Genomic DNA, 17,700 nt, shown 5'->3' with positions numbered 1-17,700 from the left:
ATGACTACACTACAACCTAGAGTCCACTATATGACTACACCTTAACCTAGTCTCCTACATGACTACACTACAACCTACAGTCCACTACATGACTACACTACAACCTATAGTCCACTACATGACTAGACTACAACCTACAGTCTACTACATGACTACACTACAACCTACAGTCCACTACATGACTACACTACAACCTAGAGTCCACTATATGACTACACCTTAACCTAGTCTCCTACATGACTACACTACAACCTACAGTCCACTACATGACTACACTACAACCAACAGTCCACTATATGACTACACTACAACCTAGAGTCCACTATATGACTACACCTTAACCTAGTCTCCTACATGACTACACTACAACCTACAGTCTACTACATGACTACACTACAACCTACAGTCCACTATATGACTACACTACAACCTAGAGTCCACTATATGACTACACCTTAACCTAGTCTCCTACATGACTACACTACAACCTACAGTCCACTACATGACTACACTACAACCTACAGTCCACTACATGACTACACTACAACCTACAGTCCACTACATGACTAGACTACAACCTACAGTCTCCTACATGACTACACTACAACCTACAGTCTACTACATGACTAGACTACAACCTACAGTCCACTACATGACTACACTACAACCTACATTTACCTACAGTCTACTACATGACTACACTACAACCTACAGTCCACTACATGACAACACTACAACCTACAGTCCACAACATGACTAGACTACAACCTACAGTCTCCTACATGACTACACTACAACCAACAGTCCACTACATGACTATACTACAACCTACACTCTACTACATGACTACACTACAACCTACAGTCCACTACATGACTACACTACAACCTACAGTCTACTACATGACTAGACTACAACCTACAGTCCACTACATGACTACACTACAACCTACAGTCTACTACATGACTACACTACAACCTACAGTCCACTACATGACAACACTACAACCTACAGTCCACAACATGACTAGACTACAACCTATAGCCTACAGTCTGCTACATGGCTCACTGTGACTAGACTACAACCTACAGCCTACAGTCCACTACATGACTAGACTACAACCTACAGTTCCCTACATGACTGTCTGCTACATGCCTCACTGCACTGAACACTCACTACATAGACCATGCTTTGTACCCAGTCTTTCAAGATGAGATCCTAAACAATGATTTGGCAGTGATCTGTAGTCTTAACACAGGCACCATGACCTGAATTCCTCTTGTATAATGTAAACCATATGTGTTTGAAATAGCCCCCCGACCGACCATCTGGAATTAGCTGGTGTTCATTGATGAGGGCATGGGTAAATGACCTGCAAGATATCTTTCTCTATTTTTCTCATACTTCAATATTCTCTAACTTGTAGAAGTGTATTAATAACAGCAGTAACACAGTTTTAAGGTGTTGTTCTTTTGTGTGAGCTAGGTTATCTCAGTTCCACACTCTCTGTCTTTTCTTCCGCAGGTGATTGGCTGCCTGTACTGCTCCATTATGCACTTTGAACCGTGTGCGAGGAGGGAGTCAGTCAGGGGGACACTCGTGGGAAGGAAGGCTTCCCGTCTGCTTTCTCTATGCCAAGTATAGAATCCTGCCTCGCGACCCCCGGTGGTGCGGGGGCTTGCAGAAAACTTGGTCAAAGGGTTCGGTCACGTCTCTCTCTCTCTCTGCCTCGAATACAACAAGATATATGCGTACCTTTCTCCCACGCATTTGATTAGTTTCAGAGGACGCGTGTGTGTGTGACACATGTGTGTGTTCATGCGCGCGCTTGTGCGTATTTGCGCGCGCAGCTCTGTATCCTGTGCGCCAGGCGCTGTTCACATCTGGTCTTGGCGGGGACGGGAGTTGCGGGGGAGGGGTTGAGCATTTGTGTGTGTGAGTGTGTGTGTGTGCTCTGCGCCTGAACCCTGCGTTTTGTGCACGTCTGTAATTTGCACCAGATGACCAATTGGGGGATGGAGCATTCTGGGGAGGTAAGCGTTCCTCACACGGCATAACATCGCAGCGCACAAATGAACTTAGTGTATGGACAACACTGCATAACCATGGATCCAGACACTTCTGCACACTAAACTTTGTGCAGAGAAACTTCCGCTCCCCATTTTTTGGAGCAACAAGTGGATAATGGATATATCAGACGCGAAAGTGAGAGTGGAGAGTCGGGGTAACTGCACTTAAACACAAAGGGGAATGCTGCATCAGAAGGTTGCTCCAACTGCCGTTTGGGAATGGATACCGGTCATTTTGTGGCGGTCATCTGCTTTCTCCTCTTTTCCTGTGATGGGCTCCTCTCACCCGCAAGCGGCTTCTGTCCGGAGCGCTGCGATTGCCAGCACGCGCAGCACCTCCTCTGCACAAACCGAGGGCTTCGCGCGGTACCCAAGGTGCCCTCCTCGTGGGTCCCAGAGGACGTACTTGTCTTCAGCCTCGGGGGAAACTTCATTGGTAACATCACTGCCTTCGACTTCACTCGGTATGGAAATCTTATAAGGTTGAACTTACAGTATAATCAAATACAGACCATTCACCCTAAAGCGTTTGAAAAGCTCTCCAAATTGGAGGAGCTGTATTTGGGCAACAATCTGATATCAACAATACCTCCAGGAACGTTACAGTCACTGAAAAAACTGACAACTTTGTATGGCAATAACAATAACATGAAGAAGATCACTCCAGAAGTGTTTAGTAACTTGGAGAGCGTTGTGAGGCTGAGGTTGGATGGGAACGCCATAGAACTGTTACAGGACTCAGTCTTCAAGAGCTTGACCAATCTGCATTATCTCCATCTAGAATCCAACCAGCTGAGCCACATTCACAGAAATGCCTTTTCCAAGCTCATCAAACTGCGCTTTCTCAACCTGGCGCAGAACAAACAGGCGGCCGTGCATAATGTGTTTACATTTTCCCAGCTCAGGTCACTGTCTACTCTGCTGCTCTCTGAAAATGAAATACAATACGTCGGAAACCACGTTTTCCAAAATCTGAAAAAGCTATCTAAACTATCCCTCAGCAATAACAACATCTCCCGGTTGGAGAGCGAGGCTTTGAAGGGGCTGTCAAGCGTGAGAGAGTTTCTGATGGATGGGAACGAGCTGGAAGATATTCCCGCGGGACTTCTTGACCCGCTGGAGCAAATCGAGGAGCTGGACTTTAGTCGCAACCACATTTCCACCGTGAACCCGATGGCTTTTAAAAAACTACAGCACCTGAGGGTTTTAAAACTCAAAGACAACCGGCTCACGAGCCTCTCCGGTCACATTTTCGCCCTCAACAGCCGCCTTTACGATTTGGATCTCCATGGCAACAACTGGACGTGTGACTGCCGCCTGAGGGAGCTGAAACAGTGGATGACGTCGGCACACTCTCAAGGGAAGCTGCTGACTGTTTTCGTGCAGTGTCATCACCCAGCGACACTGAACGGGAAGTATCTGGATTATGTCAACAGCTCCCAGTTACAGACCCAAGAGAATTGGAGCCACTTGTGTGAGACCCAAATTGGGCCTGAGGAGAGCAGAGGTGGGGGGGTCCTGGAGAAGGAGTTGGAGGAGAGGATGATGAGAGAGGGGGAGGTGAGAAAGGATGTAGAAGAGCAGAGGGGAATTGGGAGTAGAGAAGGAGTGGAGATGAAGGCAATAGAGGAAGAGAACAGGGGTAGAGAGGAAGAGGAGAGAACGGAGGGAGCACAGGAAGTAGGTATCCCTCAGGAACAGGGAGGGCCAGAGGAGCGGGACAAATCCCTGTCGTTGGACAGGAAAAGGAGGAAGAAAATATCCGTTAGCCCCAGGTCGCGACCTTCTGCCAGGAAGCGTGAGAAAGGGAGGCGGGGTTCCGTTCTGGGCCGTGGTATTCCTCAAACACAAGCTCCTTTGCTCATCAACCCCATGGACCCAACCACAACCGTGCCTCAGACACTTGACAGCCAAAATAGCCATGGAAACCGTCTCAGTGGACCAATCACAGAGCTCCTCACCACCTCAGAGGAGCAGTTTGACCTTCTCAGAGGCGGTCAGGAGTATGGTCTACCAGTAATGACAGACCCCTGTATGTTCAACCGTCACTTTCTCACCAACGTGACCGTCGACCAGGTCGCCTCCAGCACGGCCACAGTCCACTGGACCACACGCCACCACCTCCGATTCACACCGGGATCCGGACCGGGACTAGACGAGGTCCACTACCGCTTGCTGTTCGACCGGTTCGGGACATCTGGCCGTTTTCCTCGCTATGTGTATGCCCGTGGCGGGGCGCGGTCGGTGATGTTACGAGAACTCCGCCCAGAAGTCACCTACATGGTGTGTGTGGAGGGGGTGGTGGGAGGGGCCGTGTGTCAGGTGGCACCCAGAGACCACTGCGCTGGATTGGTCACTCTCCCAGAGGAGTCTCGTCCCCAGGGGACACTGACTTCCGATCTCCACCTAGTCACCATTGCAACGCTGGCCATCAACGCCATCCTCCTGCTGGTGATTGGTGGAGCCTGGCTAGGGCAGACTTTGAGGCGGAAGCTGAAAAGGAGGAAGTCGGCGGTGCATGTGCGTCACATGTACTCCACGCGGCGACCGTTCCGCGGCTCTATGGCAACGACGGCGGCTGTGTCGACTGACTTTACCAGTTTCCAGAGCAGCCGGCAACCACGGCTCGGAACCCTGGAGGAAGGGGGAGACCTCATTGAGTTCTCCTGCGACCGTTTCCTTGACAACAGCCCCACCCGTAGAGACAACAGCAACATGCAGAGGTTTTGTGATTAGTATAACCCTAGAGACATACACTCTTAGAAAAAACAGTGGTACCTAGAACAAAAAAGGGTTGTCCTGTGGAGACAGCTAAAGAACCCCTTTGGAACTCGTTTTCTAAGAGTGTAGAACATGAAAAACAATTGCTCTGTGTGACCAATATATACTATTCATGTTATTGTGAGCCATTAGATAATCCAAAAGTAGAACACTTATCTAGAACCTGAGAACACCAAGACACCATTACAAGGAAGGAACATCCTCAGAAGGATGTCTAAGGTGCTGCAGAGACAGAAACAGAACTGGACTGGATTTGAGCCTGCACTGTAGGGCACTTCACCACAATAGCAGGACCACAACCAGGGTGTTATGACCACACACACACACACACACACTCTTCCCAGCACACCATCTTATGCTGTTAACAAGTCCCTGCGCCAAGATGCAATTGGATGCATCTTGGTGCAGAGAAATCCCTCTCATAATAAAGCCATAATAACATTTGTCATGTGACGTAGGCTACAGTGGTGCAGAGACGTTTTTAGGATTTCCACAAATGGGGATCATCTGTTAGCAGGTCTCAATCATTTTTTTGCCTTTTACAAAACGCATTTCATGCAATTCTACGTCATTTACATGGTAAAAGACATGAGCTGAATATTTGTTAATAACACACAAATGACCTAAATTAGTGGCTACTCTAACACTGTCAAACTGAGATCAATCTGGTCTTGAATTCAAACAAACAACAGCCCCGACCAATGAAGCAACACACACATTGTACAATATTAGGAGACAATATATATATATATATATATATATATTATAGGCTACAGTAGGCTACTAAATGACATGTCCAGTGCCACACTGACTCACCTAATGATGAAGCCATAAGATACTACTCATGGTGATGGCCAATGGTCTCCTCTTGGCAACAGCTTATCTCAAGATGAGCTACTTTGACAAACATTGCTGCTGTTGCTGGGAGCTGTTCTATTGGTTCTACAGATAGACTAGTCTTCTCTTTTCAGTGGTATGCATTTGCTTTCCAAACTTGACATTTTTCCTGCAATTGTCTTTCGACATTTTCAAAAGTCAAACAGACAGCTACAACCAACCATAGTAATATAATCTATATAAATGTACATTCAAATCAGGACTTGCAGCCACTGCTAGTGTACCCATCAGTTGAATAGTCAAATTGCCAGGGTAAGAGGTTCCAAAACTCTGTGGATTATTTGTCTATGGCCCAAAACGCAACAAGTTGTATATTTGCGCGCGCATGCTGGCCAAATCGCGGCCTTCCCGACTGTAGGCAACCAGTAACTGCCAAAATAAAGAAAACACTTGAGTAAATGAGGGCTACAAATAATATGTCGTGCTGTGGGTGCATTTTCCTGGCATGGTTTAGGTCCACTTATAGACTCTATGTCAAGGAGCATTGAAGCTGTTCTGGCAGCTCATGGTGGCCAAACACCCTTTTAGGACACTTGGCTAAAATAATAATAAACAAATAATAGCAAAAAAAGTCATATTATTATATACATTTAAATGATTGACTCTTGGTCGCCCTAATTGGCCAGTAACATGTATTTATTATGCAGTTACCAATCAAGGCAGGGCCCCCCAGTTATCCACATGTGCCCCCCCTACCTATTCTTCTCCCCCCACCTGACGATTATCAGAGCAGCATCAGGCTGTCTACTCTCATTGAGAGCCGGCGCCTGAATCGTCCTGTGTTTTATTTTTTTTATTTAACCTTTATTTAACTGGTTGGCGGTCGCAGTAAAAATTATATATATTTGACATATATAGCATATACTGTATATATACTATATGCAGTATATCATTATTTTATTTTGCATTTCTTTTTTTGCTGCCTTTTGGGCCCCCCACGGCCCTGGGCCAAGGAGCTTCAACCCCGGTAATCCCCTGCATTAATCTGGCCCTGGTATGCAGCCCTGGTTATGACCCCAGCAGAGCCACAGTTAGGGCTGTGCTATGGCCACAGCAGAACCACAGTTAGGGTGGTGTTATGACCCCAGCAAAACCACAGTTAGGACTGTGCTATGGCCACAGCAGAACCACAGTTAGGGTGGTGTTATGACCATAGCAAAACCACAGTTAGGGTGGTGTTATGACCACAGCAGAACCACAGTTAGGGTGGTGTTATGACCACAGCAGAACCACAGTTAGGGTGGTGTTATGACCACAGAAGAACCACAGTTAGGGTGGTGTTATGACCACAGCAGAACCACAGTAAGGGTGGTGTTATGACCAGGGTTGTCTTTGTGGGCGACCAAACAGCTGAGCTCATCAGTGCTGATTCAGACTCTACTGGAAGTCAATCCCACTGACTTCCTCGACTTCCTCTAAGCCTCATGCATTTCCTCTCCCATTTCCTTGCACCTGTGTGTGTGTGTGTGTGTGTGTGTGTGTGTGTGTGTGTGTGTGTGTGTGTGTGTGTGTGTGTGTGTGTGTGTGTGTGTGTGTGTGTGTGCGTGCGTGCGTGTGTGTGTGTGTGTGAGAGAGAGAGAGAGAGAGAGAGAGAAAGATAATATTACCTGATTTCAGCTGGTGCTAATATTAGACTAATAGACCTTCATTTTTGTACAATTGTGTATAAAATATAATTTCTAATGTGCCTGAAAATAAAAATAGCTGCTGGTTGGCAGAAAAATACTTTGAATGATCTGTTTTATATGTTGTTTTTATACTTTTGTACTCAACAATGTATTGTGCTACAGGCAAGTAAGTAACAACATCCCTGACAATGTGACAGTTAGACCTATGGTCCATTTGTCTGTATGAAAATAAGATGGATACCTTTGCAAATAATGGTTGAAGTCCCTTGTGTGTTTGGTTCCAAAATAAATAAATAAACAGGTATTACAGTCATGGTATTTTTAAATATTTTTTAAAAATAAAATTGTAATTGTATTTATATTTGACCGTTATTTTACCAGGTAAGTTGACTGAGAACACATTCTCATGTACAGCAACAACCTGGCGAATAGTTACAAGGGAAAGGAGGGGGATGAATGAGCCAATTGTGAGCTAGGGGTGAATTGGGGGGCCATGATGGTCAGATTGGGAATTTAGCCAGGACACTGGGGTTAACACCCTTACTCTTACGATAAGTGCCATGGGATCTTTAGTGACCACAGAGAATCAGGACACCCGTTTAACGTCGCATCCGAAAGATGGCAGTGCATTGGGATATTTTTTTTTGACCTTAGGAAACACCACTTATTGCTGTATATTCATTCATAGAGAACAAATGTGTACACATTTCATCATGTGTGTGTGTGAGAGAGAGAGAGAGAGAGAGAGAGAGAGAGAGAGAGAGAGAGAGAGAGAGAGAGAGAGAGAGAGAGAGAGAGAGAGAGAGAGAGACAAAAACAGTCTGGCAATAGTTAGGTCTTTGTTTGTGTAGACTCTCAGGTCAGATCAGTTTCACACCCCAAATCTTAAAATAGTGTGTTACCATAACAACAGACACAGACAGACACACAGACCAGGAAACACTGTCTGATATATGAAACAGAAACTCTATATAATTCCTATTTGGTTAAGGCTGACATGTTTCTGTTTGTTAAACTATAGTGGATTGGGCGTGCCCCCTAACTTCCCCTGTCTTTCACTCAACCTGCTAAAACTAAGCTATGGATGGGGTAAATCAACCCAGATCTGTGATCTTTGACGCCATCACATTGAGTATTGTTTAATCGGGGTGGCTCCAACTGTCTACAGTTCCAGAACAGATCACTAGGAGGCAGGCTAGACCATTCGTCTGATAGGCCCATTGGATCAAATACAAATTTCTCCTCAGATCTACTGATGGAGGAGGCAACCAGTAAAATCACAATAAGATACCAGAGAATAAGTGCTTTTATTTTCAGTTTGTAGCAATTGTCAATATATGTAAAAAAATAATAAAAAAATAAAAAAATTTAACATAACACAATCACAATACAGGAAGATACATAGATACTGGTTATAGGGCGATGCACTGCGTGAGCCTAGTTAACATGATAAATACCCTGTAGGAAACTAGTAAGTGCTTTTCAGGAGTTACACAAAGGGTCAGGGGTTATCCTGGTCAGGTGACATGCAATCAGGTACCAAACATTATACTCTGCATTACATAGTTACAAGGAGGCTCTTCATTACATCATTACAAGGAGGCTCTGCATTACATCATTACAAGGAGGCTCTGAATTACATCATTACAAGGAGGCTCTGCATTACATCGTTACAAGGAGGCTCTGCATTACATAATTACAAGGAGGTTCTGCATTACATCATTACAAGGAGGCTCTGTATTACATCATTACAAGGAGGCTCTGCATTACATCATTACAAAACAAGGACACTCTGTTCACAGGTCTTGATATAGATTTGCATAAAATGTACATTTGTATTATTTTTCATTCACGTTCTGCATTTCAGAGAGACCTGGGTTGCATATGCAACCACACACACATACTGTAGCATACACACAACTCTGGGCCATAGTTACAGGCTAGTTTTAAGCCCGAGAGTTTTTCATGGTCTGGTTCTGGTGGTGGCGTAAGTTACAAGACCTAACCATGTCCTAACCAAAACCTAACCAAGACCTAACCAAGACCTAACCATGTCCTAACCAAAACCTAACCAAGGCCTAACCAAAACCTAACCAAGACCTAACCAAGACCTAACCAAGGCCTAACCAAAACCTAACCAAGACCTAACCAAGACCGAACCATGTCACATTCTGAGAAAAAGGTGACGCGATGAAGTCCCGTGTGGCTCAGTTGGTACAGCATGGTGCTTTCAATGCCAGGGTTGTGGGGTTGACTCCCATGTGGGACCATTAATAAAACTGTATGCAGTCACTACTTTAAGCTAAAGGACATAATAACAGGTATGTTTGCACACACAGCCCAGGTTGGAACAGTCCTAGAGCAGTATTTGGATTTCTGATTTCACACTAACAGAGACACATAGATTGACTGAGATTCCCAAAGACACAATATGATCCAATTTACATGTGACTATCATCACAGTGTTGGAGAGACATAGACTGGGGTTGCAACAATTCTGTAACTTCACCAAAATTCACAGGTTTTACGGAAATCAGGAGGCAATAAGCAGGAAATCCGGGAATCGTCCAACCGGGATTTCTGGAATTTCGGGAAAGTCACTGTAAATGTGCAACGGTAGCAGAGACTCAAGGCTTGTAGAGGCCAGTCAGTCCAGTTCTGTCATACCTGTGTCCATTGAGGCTAGGAGAGCAGGAGAGGGAGCAATTCAGACTACTGAGATACAACCACCAATGATTATGGGAAGGGTGAGCTGATTCTAGAACTGATTCAACCCCTTGGAACCAGGGATTAAACCCTGTGTGTGCATGGGCAACCCTGGATCCAACTCTTGTGAACTAATGAAATTCAGCCATCCATGCTTTCATTTTTAATCTGAGGAGGCTGAGGAGGTGGAGATGCTGTTGGATTGGATGGCCTGCCGCTGCAACCCGGGACACAGGGGGGATGGACTTCCTGTCGAACTCCCTGGACCTGGGGCACAGAGACAGCTGTCAATCAAATTGACCTGGCTAATGTTAGACGGCTCCCTCTCTCTCTCTCTCTGTGTGTGTACGATCTGTGTCCAGAGGAAAGTCTACAATAAAAACATATGTAAAAAACAATGTCACTAGAAATGAAAGTAGTCCTACATTATATCATGAATGAAAACTCATGTACAATTCAAATAAGGAAAATAGCTCATTTATTTTGACATTTGCATTACAGTAGAATATACAGAAAATAAAGCAAAAACAGAAAATATACCAATGAAGCATATCTATCTGTATAACTGCAGAACATGTACTAAGTGGTTACATAGATAGTCATTCTTACAAGGATACACATCATGGTTGTTTAAATCCAGTCATCAAGGTGCAACGTGGGTTTAGTCTCACTTTTTAACCTTATGTACCAGCTACGGTGAGAATGTAGACCTGTGTGTCTGAGACACCTGGATGTTTGACCCTCACAGGGGATCTCCACTGGGGCGTTGGGAAAACATGAGGCTTTTAGCTGCTACCCTGTGAAAGGCACTTCATCAAGTGTTCTCGGGCCTAAGTCATACCGTGAATTCATTCAAATAGTACCAGAGCAGCACGGGCCTCTCACAGAGCCGTGGCATGCTGCTCACATCCAGGTTTCATTGAGATGAATAGGAGGGTTTGACGCTCTGAAAATGTGACGTGTCCAGTGTAGCAGGCCCATTCAATTCACATGGGACAACATGGACAGCTGGAGATGGTACCGTATGTATCCTTGTGGTTCTGGGATAGGGGTCTGTGTTCTGTAGAGGGTAGGGGTGTACCTCTGGGTGTTTTGGAGATGGGGTGTTACTCACTGAGGTACCCCTGTGATTCTCTCTGGCGGGCGGTAACCAGACAGTCTTTATGGGTCAGCAGGATCTGCTTCAGCTGACCAACCTCTGACCTCAGACTGGTCACCTCATTCTGGAATGGACAGAGGGAAAGAGCCATTAATGATACTGTGACAATCAAATCCAATCAAATTGTATTTGTCACATGCGCCGAATACATCTGGTGTAGACCTTACTGCCAAATGCTTACATACATACATACATACATACATACATACATACATACATACATACATACATACATACATACATACATACATACATACATACATACATACATACATACATAGAGGTAAGAACTTTCTCTCTCCTTTTCTCTCTTTTCCCTCTCTCTTTTTCCTTCTGTCTCACACACACACACACACACACACACACACACACACACACACACACACACACACACACACACACACACACACACACACACACACACACACACACACACACACACACACACACACACACATACAAGCCCATAATCAACAATGCAATTCAAGAAATAGAGTTATGAAAATACTTACTAAATAAACTAAAGTAAAAAATGTGCAGGGTTACAGGTTAGTTGAGGTAAATTGTGCATGTAAGTGGGAGGAGGGGTCCGGGTGGCCATTTGATTAATTGTTCAGCAGTCTTATGGCTTGGGTGTAGAAGCTGTTAAGGAGCCTTTTGGACCTAGACTTGTCGTTCCGGTACTGTTTGCCATGCGGTAGCAGAGAGAACAGTCTATAACTTGGGTGACTGGAGTCTTTGACAATTTTTTGGGCCTTCCTCTGACTCCACCTAGTATATAGGTCTGGATGGCAGGAAGCTCGGCCCCAGTGATGTACTGGGCCTTACGTATTATCCTCTGTAACACCTTGCGGTCGGATGCCGAGTAGTTGCCATACCAGGGGGTGATGCAACTGGTCAGGATGCTCTCAATGGTGCAGCTGTAGAACTGTTTGAGGATCTGGGGACCCGTGCCACATCTTTTCAGTTTCCTGAGGGGGAAAAGGTGTGCCAGGTCTCTGACCTCCTCCCTATAGGCTGTCTCATCGTTGTCAATGATCAGACACTGTTGTGTCGTCAGCAAACTTAATAATGGTGTTGGAGTGGGTCTAGGGTTTCCGAGATGATGGTGTTGATGTGAGCCATGACCAGCCTTTCAAAGCACTTCTTGGCTACGTCGTGAGTGCTACGGGTCAGTAGTCATTTAGGCAGGTTGCCTTCGCTTTCTTGGGCACAGGGACTATGGTGGTCTGCTTTAAACATGTAGGTATTACAGACTCGGTCAGGGAGAGGCTGAAAATGTCAGTGAAGACACATGCCACTTGACAGTTGGTCCTCGTATGCTCTGAGTACACATCCTGGTAATCAATGTGTGTGTGTGTGTGTGTGTGTGTGTGTGTGTGTGTGTGTGTGTGTGTGTGTGTGTGTGTGTGCTGTGTGTGTGCGTGCTTGTATGTGTATATGTGTCCCTGTGCATTAAAGTGTATCCCAGTGTGTGTGTGTGTGTGTGTGTGTGTGTGTGTGTGTGTGTGTGTGTGTGTGTGTGTGTGTGTGTGTGTGTGTGTGTGTGTGTGTGTGTGTGTGTGTGTGTGTGTGTATGTGTGTGTGTGTGTGTGTGTGTGTGTGTGTGTGTGTGTGTGTGTGTGTGTGTGTGTGTGTGTGTGTGTATGTGTATGCATGTGTGTGTGTGTGTGTGTGTGTGTGTGTGTGTGTGTGTGTGTGTGTGTGTGTGTGTGTGTGTGTGTGTGTGTGTGTGTGTGTGTGTGCATGTGTGTGTATGTATGTGTGTATGTGTATGTGTTACAGACGTCTACATGCTTTGTAAGTAGGAAAACCTGCAAAATCGGCACTGTATCAAATACTTGTTCACCCCACTGTATGTGTGTGTGTATGTGTGTGTATAAACCTACCTGCAGCTGCATGTTGTTGTGCGTCAGCTCCTCTGCCTTCTTCTCCAGAGCAGACACCCAGACCTTCCTCTTCTGTCTGCATCGCGTGGCCGCAGCTCTGTTGCGTTCCAGGAACTTCTGCCTGCGCTCGTCTGGGTCCTGGTCCACAGACCTCCTGCGACGTCCTCCAGCCGCCTGGCCTGCATGCAGGGAATGTGTCTGCTGGGATGACTGTACAACACACCATCCTCATGATGCAGTATTGACTAAGAACCTGGAACATTTTATCGTCTGTGATAAGGTATAGACATTAGTGTCATAATAATTACGTAACAGTGGCAATAAACTGTGATGATGGCAACCACTTGTTAACCCTCATGTTGAACTAACAAAACTTGATACAGAGTGGTAGGCCGGATCACTGACAACGATGAGACAGCCTATAGGGAGGAGGTCAGAGACCTGGCAGTGTGGTGCCAGGACAACAACCTCTCCCTCAATGTGAGCAAGACAAAGGAGATGATTGTGGACTACAGGAAAAGGAGGGCCGAACAGCCCCCATTAACATCAATGGGGCTGTAGTGGAGCAGGTCGAGAGCTTCAAGTTCCTTGGTGTTTACATTGACCCCCCCTCGCTTTTTTACACTGCTGCTACTCACTGTTTATTATCTATGCATAGTCATTTCACCCCCAGCTACATGTACAAATTACCTCGACTAACCTGTACCCAGCACACTGTCTCAGTACCGGTGCCCCCTGTATTTTGCCTCATTATCATTATACTTACTGTGTTACTTTTTATTATTACTTTTTATTTTAGTCTACTTGGTAAATATTTTCTTAACTCTTCTTGTTCAGGGCTTGTAAGTAAACATTTCACGATAAAGTCTTCGGCGCAAGTGACAAATAAAGTTTGATTTGATTTTTGAATTATCATGACAACACCTAAGTAGTACTGTACCTGAAGACTTATGGAGTGGAGGGGCAGGTGAGGGGAGGTTTGGTGGGTGTGGCTGGCCTGCAGGTGCGAGGGAGGTGATTGGTGAACCTGATGATGCAGCACATTCCCTGATTGGTGCCCCTGACTGTGGGCACTTCCCAGGTGATGTGGAGAGGCGTGGCAGTGCTGCTGGTAGGAGATGGGCAGAGCCTGCTGCAGGTGCTGATGAGGCTGCTGCTGCTGCAGGTGAGTGTGTCGTTGCCGTGGTGACATCATCTCCATCATGTGACCTATGGTGGGATCCATGTTGCTGTTGGCGACAGCTCCGGGGTGTTGGTGTTGGTGATGGTGTTGGTGGGGGTGACCCATAGTTTTAGCCCTCTGAGGAATAGAAAGGTCGTCAAAACTTAATACCATCAAATTAAAATGAATGATAAATTACAATTAATGTCAAATTATAATTAAACTGATGTCGAAAAGGCCCTTTTTTACGAACCCCAATGTGATTTTATTTCTGTCCAAAATCTGGACTTGTTCCAAAGAACGGACTTGGTGTTTAAAGGCCTTAAATTATTTCCAACAAACATATCACCACTGAACTGAGCAAAGGAATACAACTGACTGAACTGAGCAACGGAATACAACTGAATGAACTGAACAAAGGAATACAACTGACTGAACTGAGCAAAGGAATACAACTGACTGAACTGAGCAACGGAATACAACTGAATGAACTGAACAAAGGAATACAACTGAATGAACTGAACAAAGGAAAACAACAGAATAAACTGAACAAAGAAATACAACTGACTGAACTGAGCAACAGAATACAACTGAATGAACTGAACAAAGGAATACAACTGACTGAACTGAGCAACGGAATACAACTGACTGAACTGAGCAAAGGAATACAACTGACTGAACTGAGCAAAGGAATACAACTGAATGAACTGAACAAAGGAAAACAACAGAATAAACTGAACAAAGGAAAACACTGAATGACGTCATTGCTTTTGTTATTCATTCTCTTCTTTCCCAGCTGTGAAAATAGTCAAGAAGTGCCAATCATCAACAACACTTGATATCTTCAGTTAACAGTGTATTAATTGATATCTTAATTTAACAGTGTATTAATTGATATCTTAATTTAACAGTGTATTAATTGATATCTTCAGTTAACAGTGTATTAATTGATATCTTAATTTAACAGTGTATTAATTGATATCTTAAGTTAACAGTGTATTAATTGATATCTTAATTTAGCAGTGTATTAATTGATATCTTAATTTAGCAGTGTATTAATTGATATCTTAATTTAACACTGTATTAATTGATATCTTAATTTAGCAGTGTATTAATTGATATCTTAATTTAGCAGTGTATTAATTGATATCTTAATTTAGCAGTGTATTAATTGATATCTTAATTTAACAGTGTATTAATTGATATCTTAATTTAGCAGTGTATTAATTGATATCTTAATTTAGCAGTGTATTAATTGATATCTTAAGTTAACAGTGTATTAATTGATATCTTAATTTAGCAGTGTATTAATTGATATCTTAATTTAGCAGTGTATTAATTGATATCTTAATTTAGCAGTGTATTAATTGATATCTTAATTTAACAGTGTATTAATTGATATCTTAATTCAACAGTGTATTAATTGATATCTTCAGTTAACAGTGTATTAATTGATATCTTCAGTTACCAGTGTATTCATTGGTATCTTAATTTAACAGTTTATTAATTGATATCTTAATTTAATAGTTTATTAATTGATATCTTCAGTTAACAGTGTATTAATTGATATCTTCAGTTAAAAGTGTATTAATTGATATCTTCAGTTAACAGTGTATTCATTGATATCTTCAGTTAACAGTGTATTAATTGATATCTTCAGTTAACAGTGTATTAATTGATATCTTCAGTTAACAGTGTATTAATTGATATCTTCAGTTAACAGTGTATTAATTGATATCTTCAGTTAACAGTGTATTAATTGATATCTTCAGTTAACAGTGTATTAATTGATATCTTCAGTTAACAGTGTATTAATTGATATCTTCAGTTAACAGTGTATTAATTGATATCTTCAGTTAACAGTGTATTAATTGATATCTTCAGTTAACAGTGTATTAATTGATATCTTCAGTTAACAGTGTATTAATTGATATCTTCAGTTAACAGTGTATTAATTGATATCTTCAGTTAACAGTGTATTAATTGATATCTTCAGTTAACAGTGTATTAATTGATATCTTCAGTTAACAGTGTATTAATTGGTATCTTCAGTTAACAGTGTATTAATTGATATCTTCAGTTAACAGTGTATTAATTGATATCTTCAGTTAACAGTGTATTAATTGGTATCTTCAGTTAACAGTGTATTAATTGATATCATCAGTTAACAGTGTATTAATTGATATCTTCAGTTAAAAGTGTATTAATTGGTATCTTCAGTTAACAGTGTATTAATTGATATCTTCAGTTAACAGTGTATTAATTGATATCTTCAGTTAACAGTGTATTAATTGATATCTTCAGTTAACAGTGTATTAATTGATATCTTCAGTTAACAGTGTATTAATTGATATCTTCAGTTAACAGTGTATTAATTGATATCTTCAGTTAAAAGTGTATTAATTGATATCTTCAGTTAACAGTGTATTAATTGATATCTTCAGTTAACAGTGTATTAATTGATATCTTCAGTTAACAGTGTATTAATTGATATCTTCAGTTAACAGTGTATTAATTGATATCTTCAGTTAACAGTGTATTAATTGATATCTTCAGTTAACAGTGTATTAATTGATATCTTCAGTTAACAGTGTATTAATTGATATCTTCAGTTAACAGTGTATTAATTGATATCTTCAGTTAACAGTGTATTAATTGATATCTTCAGTTAACAGTGTATTAATTGATATCTTCAGTTAACAGTGCATTAATTGATATCTTCAGTTAACAGTGTATTAATTGATATCTTCAGTTAACAGTGTATTAATTGATATCTTCAGTTAACAGTGTATTAATTGATATCTTCAGTTAACAGTGTATTAATTGATATCTTCAGTTAACAGTGTATTAATTGATATCTTCAGTTAACAGTGTATTAATTGATATCTTAATTTAAGTGAACAGTTGGATGTCACTTGATATCCTTTTTTTTTTATACCCCTTTTTTTCCTCCCCAATTTTGTGGTATTCAATTGGTAGTTACAGTCTTGTCTCATCGCTGCAACTCCCGTACGGACTCAGGAGAGGTGAAGGTCGAGAGTCATGCATCCTCCGAAACACAACCCAACCAAGCCGCACTGCTTCTTGACACAATGCACATCCAATCCGGAAGCCAGCCGCACCAATGTGTCGGAGGAAACACTGTACACCTGGCCACCTGGTCAGCGTGCACTGCACCCGACCCGCCACAGGAGTTGCTAGTGTGCACAAGGATATCCCTACCGGCCAAACCCTCCCTAACCCGGACAACGCTGGGCCAATTGTCTGTCGCCCCATGGACCTCCCTGTCGCGGCCGGCTGCAACAGAACCTGGGCTCGAACCTAGAATCTCTGGTGGCACAGCTAGCCTTAGACCACTGCGCCACCCGGGAGGAATCACTTGATATCTTAAGTTAAGTTGCCAGTATAT

General features: G+C 43.0%; 2 protein-coding genes across 4 annotated transcripts in view; one reads left to right on the top strand and one right to left on the bottom strand.

Moving 5' to 3' along the window:
* Positions 1 to 1,917: 1,917 nt before the first annotated feature.
* LOC118397945 (TLR4 interactor with leucine rich repeats-like) lies at positions 1,918 to 7,679 on the top strand. Its single transcript, XM_035792796.2, has one exon. The coding sequence runs from the start codon at positions 2,289 to 2,291 to the stop codon at positions 4,803 to 4,805; it is 2,517 nt and encodes an 838-aa protein (XP_035648689.1). The 5' UTR covers positions 1,918 to 2,288; the 3' UTR covers positions 4,806 to 7,679.
* A 992-nt stretch (positions 7,680 to 8,671) lies between these two features.
* LOC118397944 (cyclic AMP-responsive element-binding protein 5-like) overlaps positions 8,672 to 17,700 on the bottom strand; it is a 38,203-nt gene continuing 29,174 nt past the window's right edge. For 2 of the 3 annotated variants that reach the window (XM_052469809.1, XM_052469810.1), the window contains exons 8-11: positions 14,070 to 14,429; positions 13,130 to 13,339; positions 11,196 to 11,304; positions 8,672 to 10,348 (exon numbers count right to left, since the gene is read on the bottom strand). In XM_052469809.1, coding sequence (XP_052325769.1) covers positions 10,245 to 10,348; positions 11,196 to 11,304; positions 13,130 to 13,339; positions 14,070 to 14,429 — 783 coding nt within the window. In that variant the 3' untranslated portion in view covers positions 8,672 to 10,244. The remainder of the gene's footprint in view (positions 10,349 to 11,195; positions 11,305 to 13,129; positions 13,340 to 14,069; positions 14,430 to 17,700) is intronic. The other variant, XR_008070529.1, reaches the window with a different exon arrangement.

The sequence above is a fragment of the Oncorhynchus keta genome, chromosome 19 (genome assembly GCF_023373465.1).
Source record: "Oncorhynchus keta strain PuntledgeMale-10-30-2019 chromosome 19, Oket_V2, whole genome shotgun sequence".
Lineage (NCBI taxonomy): Eukaryota > Metazoa > Chordata > Actinopteri > Salmoniformes > Salmonidae > Oncorhynchus > Oncorhynchus keta.
This window is presented reverse-complemented; position numbering and strand designations above follow the sequence as displayed.